The sequence below is a fragment of the Ranitomeya variabilis genome, chromosome 4 (genome assembly GCF_051348905.1).
Source record: "Ranitomeya variabilis isolate aRanVar5 chromosome 4, aRanVar5.hap1, whole genome shotgun sequence".
NCBI classification, from domain to species: domain Eukaryota; kingdom Metazoa; phylum Chordata; class Amphibia; order Anura; family Dendrobatidae; genus Ranitomeya; species Ranitomeya variabilis.
In genome coordinates this window covers 525122056-525143305 of record NC_135235.1, presented here as the reverse complement: position 1 = coordinate 525143305, position 21250 = coordinate 525122056, and the positions used below count along the sequence as shown (strand labels likewise).

The 21250-nt window shown below is 42.7% G+C and overlaps 1 protein-coding gene across 3 annotated transcripts in view; it reads right to left on the bottom strand.

Moving 5' to 3' along the window:
* The window catches only part of ARHGAP23 (Rho GTPase activating protein 23), a 99359-nt gene that overhangs the window by 42596 nt on the left and 35513 nt on the right, over window positions 1–21250 (bottom strand). For all 3 annotated transcript variants that reach the window (XM_077252297.1, XM_077252298.1, XM_077252295.1), the window contains exons 2-3: window positions 1826–2002; window positions 795–813 (exon numbers count right to left, since the gene is read on the bottom strand). In XM_077252297.1, coding sequence (XP_077108412.1) covers window positions 795–813; window positions 1826–2002 — 196 coding nt within the window. The remainder of the gene's footprint in view (window positions 1–794; window positions 814–1825; window positions 2003–21250) is intronic.

The following is a 21250-nucleotide window of genomic DNA, read 5'->3' as shown; positions in this document are numbered from 1 at the left end:
GGGATATGAGATGGTTTACTGTATGTAAACCATGTCTCATATCCTGTCGGGTTTGGGAAGGAGAAATGAAAAGCCGGCAATTGAATTACCGGCTTTTCTCTCTAACACCAGTGCGTATTTCTCGCAGGTCACACTGCTGGTCTGTGAGTAATTCGTATTTTTCTAGCCCCCATAGACTTTCATTGGCGATTTTTTTGCGCAATACGGTGACAAACGCAGCATGCTGCGATTTTGTACGGCCATACAAGACCGTATAATACGGATCAGTAAAATACGGCTGATAGGAGCTGGGACATAGGGAATTATTGGGCCGTGTGTTATGCGTATTTTACGGACGTAGTTTATGCGCTCATACGTCCGTAAAACTCGCTAGTGTGAGGCCGGCCTTATACTTCATGGTTAGTTTGGACACATCTGAAGTGTAAAGCTGGCCATACACTTGGGACAACTCCCGCATGTACATGGACAATTGACTCAGCTGAGAGTTCATGTGTTATCAACTTTTGTAGAGGAGAAAGCCACTGCCAGACAGCTCTGGCAGAGGTGTATCCCCCTGAAAACTAAAAGATCAGGTTTGAAATTCCAATTACTTGATTCTTTTTTCCACAACCTCATCTGTTGGGTGGAAATTGTGAGGCCCCCCCATACACATCAGTAGGATTGCTGGTCCCACCAAAATCAGCAGGTTCAGACTACTTTTGTCTAATGGGTTTAGAGCCCTTAGGAACTTTGCCAACCAAATATTTACCAGATTAGAGACTATATAATGTATATACACCATCTGGGACACGTACCTGCACTGCCATTTTCTTCCTGTAAGAAATGGAGAGAATGTAAGCACCAAGTACAATGAATGCAAAGCAAGCATACTTAAATAGTATCTGTCAGTAGGATCGACCCTCCTAAGCTATTTATATGGGCTTGCAGGTCATAGAAAGCGGAAGAAAATGTTACCATGATATCTGTTATCTGATGTCTTATTCCAGAGAAATCCATGTTTTCTTAATGTGTAAATGAGATGTTAAGATCTATGGGCGGGACATAGATCTCACTGAGATTCTGCCCCCAGAGCTTATTTTAAATGAAAGGGGGCATTACCATTTATTTAAAATAAACTCTGGAAGGAGATTGTCCTGCCTGTAGATCATAAAAGCTCATTACATACTAAGAAAAATGTGGATTTCTCTGGAATAAAACAAATTGCAGATATCAAGCTATCATTTTATTCAGCTTCTTGTGACCTGCATGACCGAATACATGCCTTAGTAAAGTTCCCTTTAACAATCTAGTCATGTGTCACTCTGCAGAGTCACTTAGATATACTCATACAGTTTCAAAATGTAACCTACAGAAAAGAAAAAGCCTTGATTCTGGGGAATAGTAGGATTTCTGGCACCAAGATTCATACCAATACTTCTGACATGTCTTCATGAGTACAAATATCCTTAAAATAATGACTTTGTTCTGATGGGGAAAGGACAGTTCAGTAATGAATGCAATTTCATTTTTCCTATTAATAAAGGGGTATACCCATCTTGGCATGTTGCCAGGATATGCCATCATTTTATGATCATTCTGCTCCTCCACGGGTCCTGGGAACCAAGAGGCTGCAGCCCTGATACGGTCCTGCAGCCCCTTCACCGGTTTCCCCCTACACAGTGACACTTGCCAACCGCTCAAATGTGAAGGAAACTGGAGATAGAGCTGGGCTGCAGTACCACTCTTATCACCAGTACCATTGGTTGTGCAGGAAAAACCACGTGTTTAATTAGGACCTCTTATTGTCAGGACCTAATATGTAATGTGAATGTAGTTTGGGTTGTACCTGTTGTGAGGCATGTACTGCAGATTCGGGGGGATATACAATAAAATGGCGCAGAGTGAAGCCAAATCCTTGCCGGGTCTTCCTGATGATCAATGTCCTGGGTCCAACCCATGTAAAGGGCTCTTCAGGAGGTGGGGAACTGCTGAGTCGACCCCCATCTCGTGGGGTTAAGGGGGCCTGCAAACACCACAAGAAGGAAAAGATGAGGAGACGGCACACTCAGATACAACAGTATGTTCCCACCTTCAGGTATTGGCCTTTTAATTTCCATTACAGTTTCCTACTCTTACATCTAATACTTGGAATTTACATATCTGACAAGACACACTCGAGCTGAAACCAAGAAGAAGTGGGCATTCTACAAGTGGCTAATCATCACTACTTACAATTTCACTCCTCGTTACATTACACATGGCTGCTATTCTTTCACAGACCGCCCATTCAATTATTGGGCGTTAATGTGAATCTGTCACAAGGTTTTTGCTATCTATCCCATCTGAGAGCAGCATGATATAGGGGCAGAGACCCTGATTCCAGCAATTTGTCACTTAGTGGGCTGCTTGTTGCAGGTTTGATAAAATCACTCAGCTGCAGATCTCTCAGTACTCGGAATGCTGAGCTCTGTATAACCCTACTCATACTATTGAATGGCAGATTTCTGTATACACTGTGCATATGCAGAAAGCTGCCAGTCAGTGGTAGGGAATAGGTGGGACTATATTGCATCATGTTTATTAGTCCTCTAGTGATAATCTTTCTGATAAAGCAGGAATTTTATCAAAACTACAGCAAGCAGCTGAGTAAGTGATATATCACTGGAATCAGGATCTCTATCTCTACCTTATGCTGCTCTCAGATTAGGTGCAAAAATTGGTGACAGATTCCCTAGAAGAGGTCTGGACAAGCGACAGCTCATTGCCAGAATAAGTCGTCACTAACTGACTGCCAAGAACGCACCATCCATTTTCTCACTTCCACCCAGAAGCCATGTAATGAATTGCATCTCAGCCTCAATCAAGAAGGTGGCACTTAACTGTGGTAATGGTTAAGGTACCTTCACACGAAGCGACGCTGCAGCGATAGCGACAACGATGCCGATCGCTGCAGCGTCGCTGTTTGATCGCTGGAGAGCTGTCACACAGACCGCTCTCCAGCGACCAACGATGCCGAGGTCCCCGGGTAACCAGGGTAAACATCGGGTTGCTAAGCGCAGGGCCGCGCTTAGTAACCCGATGTTTACCCTGGTTACCAGCGTAAAAGTAAAAAAAACAAACAGTACATGCTCACCTGCGCGTCCCCCAGCGTCTGCTTCCTGACACTGACTGAGCTCCGGCCCTAACAGCACAGCGGTGACGTCACCGCTGTGCTTTCACTTTCACTTTAGGGCCGGCGCTCAGTAAGTGTCAGGAAGCAGATGCTGGGGGACACGCAGGTGAGTATGTACTGTTTGTTTTTTTTACTTTTACGCTGGTAACCAGGGTAAACATCGGGTTACTAAGCGCGGCCCTGCGCTTGGTAACCCGATGTTTACCCTGGTTACCAGTGTAAAACATCGCTGGTATCGTTGCTTTTGCTTTCAAACACAACGATACACAGCGATCGGACGACCAAATAAAGTTCTGGACTTTATTCAGCGACCAGCGACATCACAGCAGGATCCTGATCGCTGCTGCGTGTCAAACGAAACGATATCGCTAGCGAGGACGCTGCAACGTCACGGATCGCTAGCGATGTCGTTTCGTGTGAAGGTACCTTTAGGCTATGTTCACATGTTGCGTTTTTGCAGCACTTTTTTCGCAAGGCAAAACCTGCTCTCTTGGCAGCAAAGAAGTTGCTTACAAAAAACAGGTTTTACTGCGTTTTTGTTGTCTCTTGTGTATCTTGATAAAGTTTAGTGGCCCAAAAAAACCCATGATGTAACTTCCTTAGGTTTTTACACCAAAAACGCAGCAAAACCTGATACCAGCATTTTTGCACTTACTCAGTGCTTTCAATGGGTGAAAAAACGCTGCAAAAATGCTGAAAGAAGTGACATGCTGCAGGTTTCCAATTCAGTAAGGAAAAAAAAAACCAATGTATGTGCATGAGATTTCTGAAATCCCACAGCTTTTGCTGGTACTGCAAAGTGCAGCTTTTAATTTGCACTAAAAAATAAATGGAAGAAAAATGCAAAGTGTGAATATGGCAGATCCAGGAAAAAACTTCTTATAAACTGATTTTCCGCTGATCATCAAGTAATGGCGTGTCCTTGTGATATTACATTTCTTCCTCAGGCTTTAACAACCCCTTTAATTGTTAATCTCACTGTCATAGCAATTTTCTATAGAAACATTGCTTTGATCACAGCAACAAGTCTTAATGTATTTGGGGTTACCATATTGTCTTATAAGTGTATGGCATGATCGGCTGAATCAGACTGATCTTTCAGCATTTTGTGCAAGTGAATGACCCTGTGGAATTTTTTTTTCATTTTTTAATGACGTGTTTGAGTCACCGGTTTATTCTGGTGTGTTGCTAGCGGGATGGCTCGTACAAATAATTCCAGGTATTCTGGCAGCTCATAATCTCTTTGAGTGTGGATCCACTGCTGTGCAATAAGAACCTAATGGTTTGTCTCAGTTCTGCCAGAAAACATCTTGATAATCCCCAAGACTTGGTAGAATACTCTGTGGACTGACGAGTCAAAAGTTGAGCTTTTTGGAAGGTGTATGTATTATATCTGGCGTTGAAGTAACACAGCATTTCAGAAAAGGAACATCATACCAACAGTAAAATATGGTGGTGGTGGTGGTAGTAGTGTGATGGTTCGGGGCTGCTTTGCTGGTTCAGGACCTGGAAACCTTACTGTGGTAAATGGAACCATGAATTCTGCTGTCTACCAAAAAATCCTGAAGGAGACTGTCCGGCCATCTGTTCGTCACTTCAAGCTGAAGCACACTTGGATGTGCAGCAGGACAATGATCCAAAACACACCTGCAAGTCCACCACTGAATGGCTTAAGAAAAATTAAATTAATACTTTGGAGCGGCCTAGTAAAAGTACTGACCATAATCCGATTGAGATGCTGTGGCATGACAAAGAAAGAGGTTCATGCTCACAAACTCTCTAATGTGGATGAATTACAAACAATAATTTTGCAAAGATGAGTGCACCAAAATTCCTCCAGAGCATTGTAAAAGACTCATTGCAAGTTATCACAAACGAATGAAGGGTTAGGGGGCAATCAATTTTTCACACAGGGCCCTGTAGGTTTGGATTTCTTTTCCCGTTAATAATAAAGAGCTTAATTTATAAACTGCTTTTTGTGTTTACTTGTGTTATCTTTGTCTAATATTTAAATTTGTTTGGTAATCTGAAATATTTAAATGTGACAAACATGCAAAAGAATAGGAAACCAGGAAGGGGGCAAACACTTATTCACACAACTGTACACCCATGACACCAGATCTCATCTGTATATACACAGAGAACATAAAATCTAGACTTGTACGCATCACTGCCGTGTTTGGCAGAGCATCAGCTGATGTTCACAGCTTATTTTTTTTTTCCATAAATTGTGTTGCTCCTTCTAAACCGATTTACCTTCACCCTGCGGACATATTGCTGGGATGATGACATGATTGGGGGGCTGGGGTCGTGACAGACAGAGACATCCTGGAAATGAGTCAATTCCACATACAGCTGATCTATATGGGAGGGGTAATGAAAGAGAGAGGGCCCAAAGGACACAGCTGCAAACAATGCCCGACTGGCACAGACATTGAGGGGAGAGGAGGGTGGGGGTAGAGCTCGACTCCAGGCTTTCACCACACCCCTAGTAAATTATGTCACTACACATGGATGCTCTGTCTTTCCTGCATTTTAATCATCAAACATTAAATGATACCTAGCCTCAGCCGTACGGCCCTGTCTCCCGAGATGTGGAGGCCTTAGACACAATACTAGCAGTGATCACACCCTGACATCCAGCACATTTATGAAAGGAAAGCTCAGCCGGTCCTATTCTTGTCCTATTTATCACATTACATGGGGTGTGGTGTATACAGAGCTTCCTGTGATCAGATACATGCTGCTTAGTATACACAGCTTCATGCTATAGAGGGCCGCGATTACACCAGATTGCTGGGCCCCCGATAATAAAACGGCATGCACAAGCTCAGCTCCTGAGTGCTCAGACAATCGTCGCCTTCAGCACCCAACCATCTACAGGAAAGCTCCTTCATCACTCCGGCCCTGGCTCTGTCTATTGTCCTGGTGATTTCATGGTCGCTGGCTTCGCTCCTTCATCCCTCACATTTGTGTACGGCATTGTTTCTGTAAGGCTGCGTGCACAAGGTGCGCTTTTGCTGCGGTTTTTCCGTGCAGAAATGGGCCAAAGGCGCTAAGTAATCCTAATGTCAGCTAATTCAATGAGAATCCTGAAGACCTGTGTACATGATCAGTTATTTTCCTTAGAGTATTTGCAGTGCATTTTTTTCAGCAGCAAGTCAATTCTTTGTGCAGATTTTCAGCGTTTTTCACCCATTGACTTCAATGGAGTCAGTCAAATCCACAGCAAAAATGCAGGTATAAAAATGTTTGCGGATTTGCTGCAGATCTACAAAGCTTTTATGGACTTACTATAGGGTTTCCCACGCTGTCATCTGTGTGACAGTGTGGGAAACACCGACGTTTCGGTTCTGATCGGCGGTAAAGTTACCGTTGGAAACAGTTACCGCCGTCAGAGTAATGTGGGGTTACTGTCAGAATGACCCCACAGCTGTGACTGTGACTCGTGGCAAAAAGCTTACCGCAGGTCACCAGGCATAGGCTGATAAGACTATTACACCCCAACAGGCTACGTCTGCTGTCACTGATGGGAGTAGTCTCTTGTCAGCCGCTGCCTGTGCGCAAACGTAAAAAACAAATAGTAAAAAAATAAAACCTGTAAAATATTTAAATACATATTCAAATTAAAAAAAAAAACAAAACATTAAACTCACCTATTACCAAATCCCTTATTCTCTTGCCTCCTATAAAAACTCAAAAACAATAAAACAACCATATACTCTCCTGTCAGCCGTAGTCCATGTAATCCAGAGTGTCCCACAGCGATCTCACTTGAAGAACAGTCACATCGGGAGATGTGACCGCTCTACTCGGCAGTCAGCGACACACTTACAGGAGCGTCATCGCTCCCACAGTGTATACTGCTGAGCTGCCGTGACAGAGGTCACACGAGTTCATCAGCTGATAAGCACCGGTGATCTCACATTCGGCACCACTGCTGTATGAAAACATTCTCACACAGCGGCGGTGCCATGAGTAAGATGACAGGGGCTCATCAGCTGATGAACTCCTGTGAAGTGTGTAGCTGGCTGTCCTTGAGAGCAGTCACATCAGTGACAATTTCTTAAATCTTTATATGTTCCAGTTCCTCTATTATTCCCCCTAGAGATACATAAACTGACAACTGGACTGAGGGAGTATCTGACACTGCCCAGTCACTGCTGAATTAAAGGAGAATACAAGTATATGCTAACAGAGAAATGTAACAAGGGAGGTTTAAAGAGGACCTGAGGACCTTTCAGCAGATTTTGTTACAACTGTTCACATCATGGAATAGTGGCTGCAGAACTGAGTGAAACACATGTTTTTATTTTTGTTTTTAATACATTGGTTGCAGAGATATTAGTGAAAATTTATCATATAAACTTTACAAGCTAAAACCAAGGAGAGCGTTATCCGAGAATCATCTCTGGAGGAATTTTTTTTCACCCTGCGTGATGTTGACCAATCATAAGCAGGCAGTGACATGCAGTAGAAAAAAAACCCAAAACAAAAACACACTCCTTGAAAATGTCAGACCCGCCTTTATTTGTGTGATATGGAAAAACATGTAATGACACACAATCCTGCTCTCTTCCCTCATCTAATGGCGTGCGATTACTGTGCAGGGAGGGGAAAGCAGAGCTGTGTGTCATTACAAACACCTCTTACAGCTCTCCTCTCACAGCTAGCTCTGTTCTACTACTCTCACTTCACATGTTAACTGAGAGAGAAGTTGAAAAAAGGAGAATTGGTTTATAACCCCCTTTTTTTGGAACATCTTTATATGTTTGATGTTCCAATTGCTGTTAATGTTGTTACTGACCTTCAAACCTTAAAATGATTTACCATAAGTTAAAAAAAGAGAAGGTGAGAACAGAGCTGCAGAGGGGATTATGAGGACACACATCTCTACTCCCCTCACAACACTTTAAGGCTATGTGCACACGATGCGGATTTTGATGCGTTTCCGCAGTGTTTTTTGACGCGCGGAATTGCATCAAATCTGCAGTGTAGTGCACAACCAATGTTAGCCAATGGGATATCCAGAATTGGTGTGCACATGCTGTGGAAAAATCCACACGGATTTGCAGCATTTTATTTTCCGCAGCATGTCAATTCTTTTTGCGGATCTGCAGTGTTTCTGCACCCATTGACTTCCAATGAGTCAGTCAAATCCGCAGCAAAACCACAGGTGTAAAAAATTTGCGGATTTGCTGCAGAGCTGTGTGCAAAAAACACTGCAGATAGGGAGGAAAAGTGTGTGGGCGGAGACTGTGTGTGTGGACGGAGACTGTGTGTGCGGGTGCCTGGGTGTGTATCTCTGTGTGTGTGCGGGGGTCTGCGGGTATGTGCACTGTGTGTGTGTGTGTCTGTGTGTAGGCAGGCATCGTCAGATGGGACTACTAGTACCATCCGGCTAGGTCTGCTACAGTGACAGCATAGCCGATGATGGGACAGTAGTCCCATCATCCGGCTACTGTGTTGAATAGTAAAAAAAAAAACACAAATATACACATACAGTACATACTCACCAAACAGCTAATCCCCGACGCCCTCTATCGCCTACAAATTGCATCATTACAAACAACGTTTGCAGCTCTCTTCTCATGTCAGTCAGTGTTGGGGTAGAGCAAAGCTGACAGTAATGTGAGATGGGAGCCGCGAGAGGTGTTTGTACCCAGGGCTGTGGAGTCAGTAAGCCCAACCTCAGACTCCACAGCACTGGTCACTACTGAGCATGTGCATAAAGTGCAGCACAGGTTCATCTCAACTAAAAGCCCAGATCCTTAGATCATGAATAGAACAGGTATAACTTTCCAATATTCTTATGAAAACATTTACAGCACATCATGCATTTTACTACTGTACCAAATTTACTATATATTTTAGGAGTTAGTCCATTTTATATCGACTCCACCAAAATGAACACAGACTCAGACTCCATGACTCAAGACTCCACAGCCCTGTTTGTACCAACACACAGCCTATCCTCTGCACAGTAATCTCTGGCACATAGATCTGTCAGACCTAGGTAGTCACTTCAATCTCCCCATATCACACAGAGAAAGCCAAGTCTGATCTTCTCTGTAGATGTGATCTTTTTCATCCTCTATATGACACCTCTTGCTTACAATTGGTCAAACTCATACAGGAGAAAAATTAACCACACCCAGAGACAAACCTATGTTAACACCCTCAAGATTGAAGGGAAAATTATCATATACCATTTTACTAGCTGATATTTCCACAGCGGATAGGAGAAATTCCAAAATAAAAACTGTGCTTTATGCAGCTCTGCAGCCACTATGCCATGATGTGGCCAGTTTAACATGCTAAAGTGTCCTCTTTATCAGCTATGTGCTCCTTTGTAATCCAATGTTTATTTTTATTGCTCAAAATCATCTACGGTAAAATTAAAAACAAAAGGAACTTTGCTAATAAGTTTCCATCAAAATTAGTGTTTGCAGTGCTTATGCAGACCTAAGCATCTCCATGGTAACAGACAACAAACAAGGCCTGTGTAGTCTTATCCAGCAGTCATACTCCTTTCTAGCTATCCTCTTTCTTGTTAACATACCAAATGTATGTTTCTGTCTATTACAATGTACACACATGGGGGAGTTTTGCTGCTTAATACACCATGGTAGGAAATTGTTAATTAGGACTATTTGCAAAGTTGCCTATTTTTTCATTTTGGGTACATTGGTGCTAGTAGTCTTTTACCATCTTTCCATATGTTGCCCAGGCCTAGGCTTCTTCTCAGTGCAAATAACTTGACCAGGGAATACTGTTTATTTCAGTCTGTGGGCTCAGAATAGGGCACGGAGTCCATATTGCAGCGCAATGCCGTGTTTGTGACCAGGGCAGACGGTATGTCACACGGCTCTGTTCTGTCTGCGGTGTCTCACTCTGTGCCAGGGACGGACTCTGTGGCTCAGAAATTCATAGAAAGATTAGATGATTAGGATCTGCACAGCACTGTGTCAGCCGCTGAAGGGATATATCGGGAAAGAAAGCAGCATGCAGCAGGAGATTACTGGAGGTTACACAGGCCACGCACACACCACGGCCCAAGCCAGATATACACACACAACAGTTACACATTATCTGCACCACAGGAGACTGGTAAATTATAGGACAAGCGTCCAGAGGCCTGCCACGAAGCCCACTCAATGTAACCTACCCCATGTACACAGAGATTCACAGAAATCACTGTGCACACCGAGGTATTACCGGCGGACGGACACATACATAATCCCCACACAAAAACCTAAACAGCCAACACTACAACGTAACACAAAAACACCACAACCAAACCGAGAAGACCTTCAAAATCGAGCAGCACTGAGCACCCAAAAACTGCACTGGGGCCCCTGTCAGCAATTTAATGGTCCCTTGGACTGTCAAAGTGGTGTCAAAAAATAGCACCATCAAGAATTCCTTAGGCTTCTTTCACACTAGCGTCGGGCTCGGCCCGTCGCCGTGCGTCGGGCCGAGGTCCCCGACGCTAGCGTTGTCCCCGCCGCACAACGGGGGCAGCGGATGCATTTTTCCAGCGCATCCGCTGCCCCATTGTGAGGTGCGGGGAAGTGCGGGGAGGTGGGGGCGGAGTTCCGGCGGAGTTCCGGCCGCGCATGCGCGGTCGGAAAAAGCGGACCGTCGTGAGCAAAAAACGTTACATGTAGCGTTTTTTGCTCCCGACGGTCCGCCACTGCACGACGCATTCGTCGCACGACGGGTGCGACGTGTAGCAATCCGTCACAATGCGTCGCTTCATGTTAATCAATGGCGAAAAAACGCATCCTGCAAACACTTTTGGCAAAACGACGCATTGTGACGGAATGCAGTTAACGCTAGTGTGAAAGTAGCCTTAGCCAAACATATTCATTAGGATAATGATGTCTGAAACTGCCGATTTGGAGGAGACTGGCCGACCATCTAATTTGTAGATGAAAACTGAGAACAGAAAGATTGGCCATGTTGAATATCAGGGCCACAGCTTTGTTTTCAAGTGAAATAAGCCACCACCATAGGTGTTATATATACAGTATATATATGTGTGTGTGTGTGTACGTATGTATATATACAGTATATAATGTATGTATGTATATATACACTCACCGGCCACTTTATTAGGTACACCATGCTAGTAACGGGTTGGACCCCCTTTTGCCTTCAGAACTGCCTCAATTCTTCGTGGCATAGATTCAACAAGGTGCTGGAAGCATTCCTCAGAGATTTTGGTCCATATTGACATGATGGCATCACACAGTTGCCGCAGATTTGTCGGCTGCACATCCCAAAGATGCTCCATACAAGGCAGGATGGATCCATGCTTTCATGTTGTTTACGCCAAATTCTGACCCTACCATCCGAATGTCGCAGCAGAAATCGAGACTCATCAGACCAAGCAACGTTTTTCCAATCTTCTACTGTCCAATTTCGATGAGCTTGTACAAATTGTAGCCTCAGTTTCCTGTTCTTAGCTGAAAGGAGTGGTACCCGGTGTGGTCTTCTGCTGCTGTAGCCCATCTGCCTCAAAGTTCGACGCACTGTGCGTTCAGAGATGCTCTTAGGCCTACCTTGGTTGTAACGGGTGGCGATTTGAGTCACTGTTGCCTTTCTATCAGCTCGAACCAGTCTGCCTATTCTCCTCTGACCTCTGGCATCAACAAGGCATTTCCGCCCACAGAACTGCCGCTCACTGGATTTTTTTTCTTTTTCGGACCATTCTCTGTAAACCCTAGAGATGGTTGTGCGTGAAAATCCCAGTAGATCAGCAGTTTCTGAAATACTCAGACCAGCCCTTCTGGCACCAACAATCATGCCACGTTCAAAGGCACTCAAATCACCTTTCTTCCCCATACTGATGCTCGGTTTGAACTGCAGGAGATTGTCTTGACCATGTCTACATGCCTAAATGCACTGAGTTGCCGCCATGTGATTGGCTGATTAGAAATTAAGTGTTAACAAGAAGTTGGACAGGTGTACCTAATAAAGTGGCCGGTGAGTGTATACGGTATATATATATGTATGTATATGTATATATATATATATATATACAGTGGGGCAAAAAAGTATTTAGTCAGTCAGCAATAGTGCAAGTTCCACCACTTAAAAAGATGAGAGGCGTCTGTAATTTACATCATAGTTAGACCTCAACTATGGGAGACAAACTGAGAAAAAAAAATCCAGAAAATCACATTGTCTGTTTTTTTAACATTTTATTTGCATATTATGGTGGAAAATAAGTATTTGGTCAGAAACAAACAATCAAGATTTCTGGCTCTCACAGACCTGTAACTTCTTCTTTAAGAGTCTCCTCTTTCCTCCACTCATTACCTGTAGTAATGGCACCTGTTTAAACTTGTTATCAGTATAAAAAGACACCTGTGCACACCCTCAAACAGTCTGACTCCAAACTCCACTATGGTGAAGACCAAAGAGCTGTCAAAGGACACCAGAAACAAAATTGTAGCCCTGCACCAGGTTGGGAAGACTGAATCAGCAATAGCCAACCAGCTTGGAGTGAAGAAATCAACAGTGGGAGCGATAATTAGAAAATGGAAGACATTCAAGACCACTGATAATCTCCCTCGATCTGGGGCTCCACGCAAAATCCCACCCCGTGGGGTCAGAATGATCACAAGAACGGTGAGCAAAAATCCCAGAACCACGCGGGGGGACCTAGTGAATGAACTGCAGAGAGCTGGGACCAATGTAACAAGGCCTACCATAAGTAACACACTACGCCACCATGGACTCAGATCCTGCAGTGCCAGACGTGTCCCACTGCTTAAGCCAGTACATGTCCGGGCCTGTCTGAAGTTTGCTAGAGAGCATTTGGATGATCCAGAGGAGTTTTGGGAGAATGTCCTATGGTCTGATGAAACCAAACTGGAACTGTTTGGTAGAAACACAACTTGTCGTGTTTGGAGGAAAAAGAATACTGAGTTGCATCCATCAAACAGCATACCTACTGTAAAGCATGGTGGTGGAAACATCATGCTTTGGGGCTGTTTCTCTGCAAAGGGGCCAGGACGACTGATCCGGGTACATGAAAGAATGAATGGGGCCATGTAACGTGAGATTTTGAGTGCAAACCTCCTTCCATCAGCAAGGGCATTGAAGATGAAACGTGGCTGGGTCTTTCAACATGACAATGATCCAAAGCACACCGCCAGGGCAACGAAGGAGTGGCTTCGTAAGAAGCATTTCAAGGTCCTGGAGTGGCCTAGCCAGTCTCCAGATCTCAACCCTATAGAAAACCTTTGGAGGGAGTTGAAAGTCCGTGTTGCCAAGCGAAAAGCCAAAAACATCACTGCTCTAGAGGAGATCTGCATGGAGGAATGGGCCAACATACCAACAACAGTGTGTGGCAACCTTGTGAAGACTTACAGAAAACGTTTGACCTCTGTCATTGCCAACAAAGGATATATTACAAAGTATTGAGATTAAATTTTGTTTCTGACCAAATACTTATTTTCCACCATAATATGCAAATAAAATGTTAAAAAAACAGACAATGTGATTTTCTGGATTTTTTTTTCTCAGTTTGTCTCCCATAGTTGAGGTCTACCTATGATGTAAATTACAGACGCCTCTCATCTTTTTAAGTGGTGGAACTTGCACTATTGCTGAATGACTAAATACTTTTTTGCCCCACTGTATATATATATATATATATATATATATATATATATATATATATGTATATATAGGTGAGGAGAGAGTGTTAGGAGAGCAATCTGCTATCTACCGGTAATGTGCATGGCCAGCCTAAGACTGGTTTCAAAACTGAAACCAGGCTGAATTACGGACCACGCTCGGACCACATACCCCACCAGACCACCAGGTGTCCTGACCTCAACTAACTGCCTCATATACAGTGCTCAGCATAAATGAGTACACCCCTTTTGACAAGATTTAATCAATATCTATCTAACCACAAAAACAACTTCCACAATTTTGACAAGACGGAGTTTCAGAGAACATTTTTAAACCCATAACATGAAAGTAAGGTTAATAACTTTCATTACAAAATCTCAAGTGTTACTCAAATCATTTGATGCTAAAATGAATTCACCCCACATGACAAACGACTACATGTAGTATTGTGTATCACCTCCATGATTTTAATGACAGCACCAAGTCTTCTAGGCATGGAATGAATAAGTTGGCGACATATTCACCTATCTTTTTTCATTCTTCAAGGGGTTATTTTGTAGTATGGTAGCCAATAGAGAATGTGGATTCTAAAAAGAAAATAAAGTTTTCTGACAAAATCTGTTGGGGTGTACTCATTTATGGTGAGCACTGCATGGCTACAGTTAGGTAACTCAGATTAGGAGACCTGGCGGTTGGGTTGGATACTGTGATCCCAGCAGTACAGATGTACGGTATGTAGGAAACTAACAAATGGAGGGTTCAGGGAATTTCAAGGAATTAGGGCAGCAGAGGAGCGTGACTTGTGACCGCTTTTACCAGTTCTGGGTGAATGTGAAGGAAGAGGCCCTGACTGACACTTTTGGGGGCAGACTAGTAGGCACAAGGCTTGAGTGCGGAGAGATGAAAGATGACAAGAATGTATAGAGGTCAGTCCCTGCCTCATTATTTAAGGGGTTGTCTCGTAACTACATCCCCTGCTGAAAAGGGTGTTCATCTCGGACATGCTATAAATTTCTGATAGACATGGATCGCAGAGGTGGAACTTTTATTTAGTCAAAGAATAGGGCCCACACAGGAGTGGAGGGCAGCTATGCATCTGCGGCTCTCCATTCACCTCTATGGGAGTTCTGAAAATTCTAGATTGCAGATTATATCACACAAAGAATATAGCAACATTAAGCGTTATTCTTCCTGACAAAATGATAGGCACTAGGATGAAATCTGACTGACCTAATAATAAATCAATGGGGGGTGTCAGATGCCAGTGGTGGCCAACAAGTGACAGATATGGCACTCCTTCATTTCCATTTTCTCATCCTATGAAGCAGTGCAGCTTTTGGGGAAAGGGGGAGCTGGCTTTCATTAGTGAGACTAGTTGTGTATTGATATTTTGGGAAGAAAAAAAAACTCTCTCACTAGCGCCACCTCCTGTTGGCAGTAGCTGCCCGATAAGTCAATGTCTTATCTCGGCTTGGCTAATATTCCTAGTTATGTTACAAGTGTAGAAACTGAAAAAGGAAAGTGCTTCAGGTGTGGATCGATACAACCAACCAGAGAAGAAACACGGGAAGTAATGCAAGAATCTCCACTAGATTACTACTGCTCTGACAGCAAGCATCTAGATGTCCTCGGCAGGGAGCTGATCACAGAATGGGATAAATAGGAAAAATGGATGCTCCTGGATGACACCGCATACGGTACATTTGTTCTGTTTTATCAAATTCTCGTCAACTGGTCAGACTATACCTAACAGGGTAGTTATCGCCAACAGGTGGCACTAGCGAGAATTCTGCCCTATGACAGAAGACAAAACAAAAAGACAGTGTAGGTATGAACCCAGCCATACACCCCTCTGACCCCAACAAGGATCTCCGTACATGAAACTGTGAAGTCTGCCGGGAGTCTCAGAACATTCTTCATCTTTACCCTAAAGCCAAGCAACGCTGGGAGACATAAAACTGATTGTAAAGAAGAACTATTTCAACCAAGCAGTCTGTAGAAGGAAACTAACAGGTTGTTAATGCCCCGGATGCCATATTTACACCCATGACCACCCCTCTTTGTAGATTCTCAGTGTAATGTATATGTAGAAATCTATATGGAGACACAGAGCTGAACACATCGTATTTACTAATCCCAACATTTACAGAATGGTCTCTGCACCAGACAGATAAAGGCAATATTATGTCTCCAGAAAACAGCATCTAATCACATCTTACTATGGGACATGGCTGTTCGACTGTGAACTGGAATTTCAAGGCCAATCAAGTGAGTAATGCACCGTCCTCGAGGACGAGAAATGATCAGCTGCCATCAGCAGGAGGCCGGTATACATATTCAATCAGCCTGTAGCACTGGAGAAATAACGCACGACATAATGGATTATCAATAGAATGCTGAAAAGTACAACGTCCTCTGCAGTGAAGAACGTTCTTACTAGTGGCTCAGTGCCGTGGCTAACAGATGAGGAGAATGAATGGGTCAGCTAATAGGGGGCCATACAACTGACAGAGGTGCGGTGGTGTAAGCCAACACGTCTCTCTTCTAAATTTCATCTAATGTGCATCAACAACTTAAGAAAGGAAAAAACAGATAATTCACAGGCAAGGAAGGGCCCATATATGAGCATCATAGAATAAAATGACTGTACATCACCATAGATTGCATAGAATATATTAATTTCCTGGATTATATTGAGCACATACCTCTTCCACGTCATACAGTGCACCGTGACCTACAACAGAGTGTGGAAATTATAATCTCCAAAATATATACAATACAGTGAAGCGTGAGCTCAAGGGCAGGGTATCATCTGCCCAGGATTACAGAATACAGTGAACATTATAATCTCCTACAGGCTGTTGTATTCTGACTGCAGATGAATAGGTGCCAAGTGTATGCATTACAGTTCCCCATCAGACTCCACGAATCGCTCCCCCATCATTTCATATTCTCGGTATACACTCCTTGAGTAATACACGGCCTTCCAAGGAGGTGACAACTGTTCATTGCAACTTTTCTGGCCCAATGTGTGAAAATCTAATAGATCCTATTAATTAGACACAAGGTAATTGGTAGAGGTTTGCTCCCTACATACAATAATGTGGAGCTAAACAGAGTTTTCTGGAATTGCTCATTTTCACATTGGCATGCCTGCAAGACTCCTTGTTACAAGCGCTGTGTACGAACATGTGCTGCCCATGTCCGCAGCTATAGGAATTCACCACGTCGGTACTTTAATGTGGTTTCCAGACCAAGTTTCCAGGCCGAAATTCTCCAACTAATGAAAAACAAGTCACAAATGTAGAAGAAATGAAAAGTTTCTCAATTGTGAGCGGAGTTCGAGTACATTCTAGTAGGATCTGAGCACATTTTGTAACATCCCAAATGATTTTCGGAGTTTATTACCAGCATGTGCGGCTACCAGCCAAAGTCACCTTAGTAGGAACGGAGGAGATATCATTATGGGTATAGAGAAAATAGGACCCATGCTTTTAAAGTGGCCTGCTTTGTTTCAGAGGGTAGTATGGAGCAGGGTCGCCGAGCAGGGGTCTTTGTGGATTGCATTCATATGTTTCAATGCAAAATCAAAGCAGATGAGAAGTGGAGGGAAGGGGGGTCTTCATTTGCCATGAATAGACCCACATAAATGTCATCATGTGAAATGAACAGAACCAAATGATTCATTCAATTCTTGTGGGGCTTATCATAAAATTATGCTTGATTGCTGGAGACAGGGTACACATATGGGGACAGTGTGTTATATCTTGTGGTCTTACACTGAGATTCAGATGTTTGCACCCATCATTGACTATTACACATTTCTATGTTTTCCCTACGTCCATCTGGCTCTGCGGTTTGTAGACATTCATACTTGCCCTCCCAAATGAAGGCCCATAATGGGGTAGAAACACTTGACCACCAAACTAGTACTCAGAAGACACTGGAAATCACCAGACCCTCCATGTCTGTCTGTAGTGACCTCGGCCTTGGCTACCACTTGCACCTATGAGGCGCTCCTTCACTCTTGCTGAGTTTCTGAGAACCTTGGTCCATTTATTCTATTTCCCTCTTGGATGCTACATGAGTACACTAACTTATGGACTGCTTATTGTCTAATAATATTGGGATGTACAAACCCTGTACAGGTCTCCACAATGACCAAACATTTAAAAAAATGTTCTTCTTTTAATTTAGGGGGCGTGTTGTCTTGTTACCTTTTTGGATATTTAACTTATTTAACTTGTATTTTACTGAAAACCTATTAATTATTGAATAGAAATGTATGTTTGATTGATGATTCCAAAAGTTACCCATAAACGTTGGTGAAAAGTTGGCCAAATATTGTATGGGGGAGCCTCCTGATTCTAAACCAACAGATGAGTGCGAAAAAAGGGATCGGACATGCTGAATTTGGTACCTTATATTAATTGTTTACAGGTTTATTTTATTTTAAGCTTTTATTTCGCTTTCTCCTCTCTCCCCATTGAAAACACATGTACAGTATGTCCGTCCAAACAAGCACTAATATGTGTGAGGGGGTTGGGAGGTACAGCCATCTGCCATTTGGACATTCACCTGACAACTATTACATGTACAGTGGATATAAAAAGTATACACATAGTTTTAAAAATATGCCAGATTTTGTTATGTGAAAAAGAAAAAAAAAATCATGCCACGAAGAATCTATACAGAACTTTTCCCATGTTTATTGTCATCCACAATCTGTAAAAATCCATTCTGAAACAAACTGGAATCATTAGGAGGGGGAAATCAAACTTAATAAAACAGAAATAATGTGGTTGCATAAGTGTGAACACCCTCTTATAATTGGGGATGAGACTGTGTTCAGAATTAGTCAATTCCCTTTAGACTCATGTTATATAATAGTCATGTTATATAATAGTCAGTACACAGTTGCCATCATTTACAGTGGTTAACCCCATATAATGTTTAGATGTTCTAGTAAGATCTTCCTGATATTTTCTTAGTTGCATTTTACAGCGAAAGCCATGGCCCATAAACAGCTTACAACACAGCAAAGGGATTTCATTGTTAAAAGTTATCAGTCAGGAGAAAAGTGCAAATAATTTTTACAAGCCATTTGATATACCATGGAACATTATGAAAAAGGTCATCAAGAAGTGGCTTAAATTCTGTACAATAGTAACATCACCTAGAACTAGGCGTTTCTTAATAATTGACGCAAACACAAAACCAAAATTAGCCTCATACCCTGCCGAGAAACCTAAAGCAACATTAAAGGAGATGCACAAATTTCTGGCAAGTACTGGCTGTGTACTGCATGTGACAATAATCTCCCATGTTCTCCATATATCTGGCTTGTGGGATAGTGTGGCAAGATGGAAACCTTTTCTTTCAAAGAAAAGCATTCAAGCACGGCTATGTTTTACCAAACCTAAATCAAGTCTGCAAAAACTGTGGGAAAATGTGTTTTTGTCTGATGAGCCCAAAATTGAAGTTTTCTGCAAAAATCACAAAAGATATGTTTTGAAAAAAGCCAACACTGCGCATTACCAAAAGAATACCATACCTACAGTGAAGCAAGATATAGGCAGCATTATGTTTTAAGGCTGTCTTTCAGCAGCTGGAACTGTGGCTTTAGTCAAGGTCAATGGAATTCCAAACAGTTCCAAATATCAGTCAATTTTGCACCAAACATTCAGGCCTTTGTTAAAAAGATGAAGAGGAATTTCCCTTTTCAGAATGGCAACAACTCTAAGCAAAACTCCAAATCAACAATCAGCAGAAGTTTGGGAATGGCCTAGACAGAGCCCTAACCTGAATCCAATAGAAAATACTTTTGTTGACCAGAAGAGTGCTCTGTATACAGGAGATGCTCTAACAATATGACATATGTGGAGCACTACTTCTAGGAAGGGTGAGCAAAAATTGCCAAATCTAGATATGCCATGCTGATCGACTCCTATCCAGAAAGATTGAATCCTATCAAAAATGCAAAGTGTACTTCAACAAGCATTAGTTTAGTATGTGCACATTTCTGCAACCACAATATTTTAGTTTATTTATTTGTTTTCAACCCCAAAAGATTTCAGTTTGTTTTTCAATTGAATTGTACAGATTATGGGCAACATTAAATATGGAAAAAGTTCTGAAATAATTCTTCTTGGCATAATTTTTTTATCAAGTATTTTAACAGGGATGTGTAGACTTTCTATATACACTGTATATGGAGTGCTTTACTCTCCACTCTCAATTGGAAGTGACCTGGGCGTACATGTGTATGGTGGAGTGGGGATCTGTCGCCAATTAGGGGAATGTAGGGCCCTAAGTTCCTCACTGTACAATACAAGGCAGCTGCAATGAGTAGAGGGCAAGGACAGCTGGCCGCACGCATGTTCACACTTGAAGTATGCTTGAGCTACAGAGATCTTTCAAGGGCATTCGAGTGTGTACTTTTCTTTCCTTTTCGGGAATATTCATAATTTGCGCTAACCGAACTATATTCTGTTACTTTTCCATTTTAATAAAATTAATGAACATCCCTAACATAAAAGAGTAATTGTAATATCACACAGTCGCCTGCTATTGTCTACTACAAATGCTCGGCTCGCATGTTCACTGTACGTCACGGTGAATTATCATGGGTGTCATTACCAAACATGTCATTATCTGGCAATGATTTACATGATAAACAAGAAGATTTCATTTAAGCATCAATTACCTTGTCATGTCAGGTAGGAAGCCATTACACCTATGCGTATAGCTACATACAGATACTGGCAGAGGAGCCGCACACTATGACATCCCATGAATGGCACTGTGCAACGATCAGCAGTTCCCAAACTTAATCTCCCTGAACTATGCCGTTTTCATCCAAGCGGAAGCCGCTGCAGCAGAGGGAAAAACATAGCTAGCCGTCATAAAACTAAGGAAACTATAGACCCTGAAATTCACAAATACCCAATGCTGAAAGATGGCCACTGCCCTGGACACATGCAGTCACACATATCCAGAGACCAAATATCCTGCATTGCTAGGGACGGTCTATAAGTAGCACCGTGCCGCTCTGCATACTACACATTGCACGGAGAGGATATATATATATATATATATATATATATATATATATATAGTTAGACATTGTCTGCATACTTCAGTCCAGCATTAGACCATGTAAACACACGGCCGCACATACTTCTGCTATTAAGGAGTTAATAGGCCATGCATCTTACCCCTTGCTGTACACCCCAATGGGAACCACTTGTCCTGGTTGGAAGGGTTGCTGACTTTCGTTGCCCATTTCTTGAGCTTGCGAGCCAAATACAACATGGTTCAGGAGTGCTGCAGTCCACTCCTACTACCTTCTCCCAGCACCAGTTTGGCCCCTCAGGGCCCGACATGCTTCTCTGCATGACTGGCATAGTCTGATGAAACGTAAAATCCGCTTGAAAGGGACGAGAG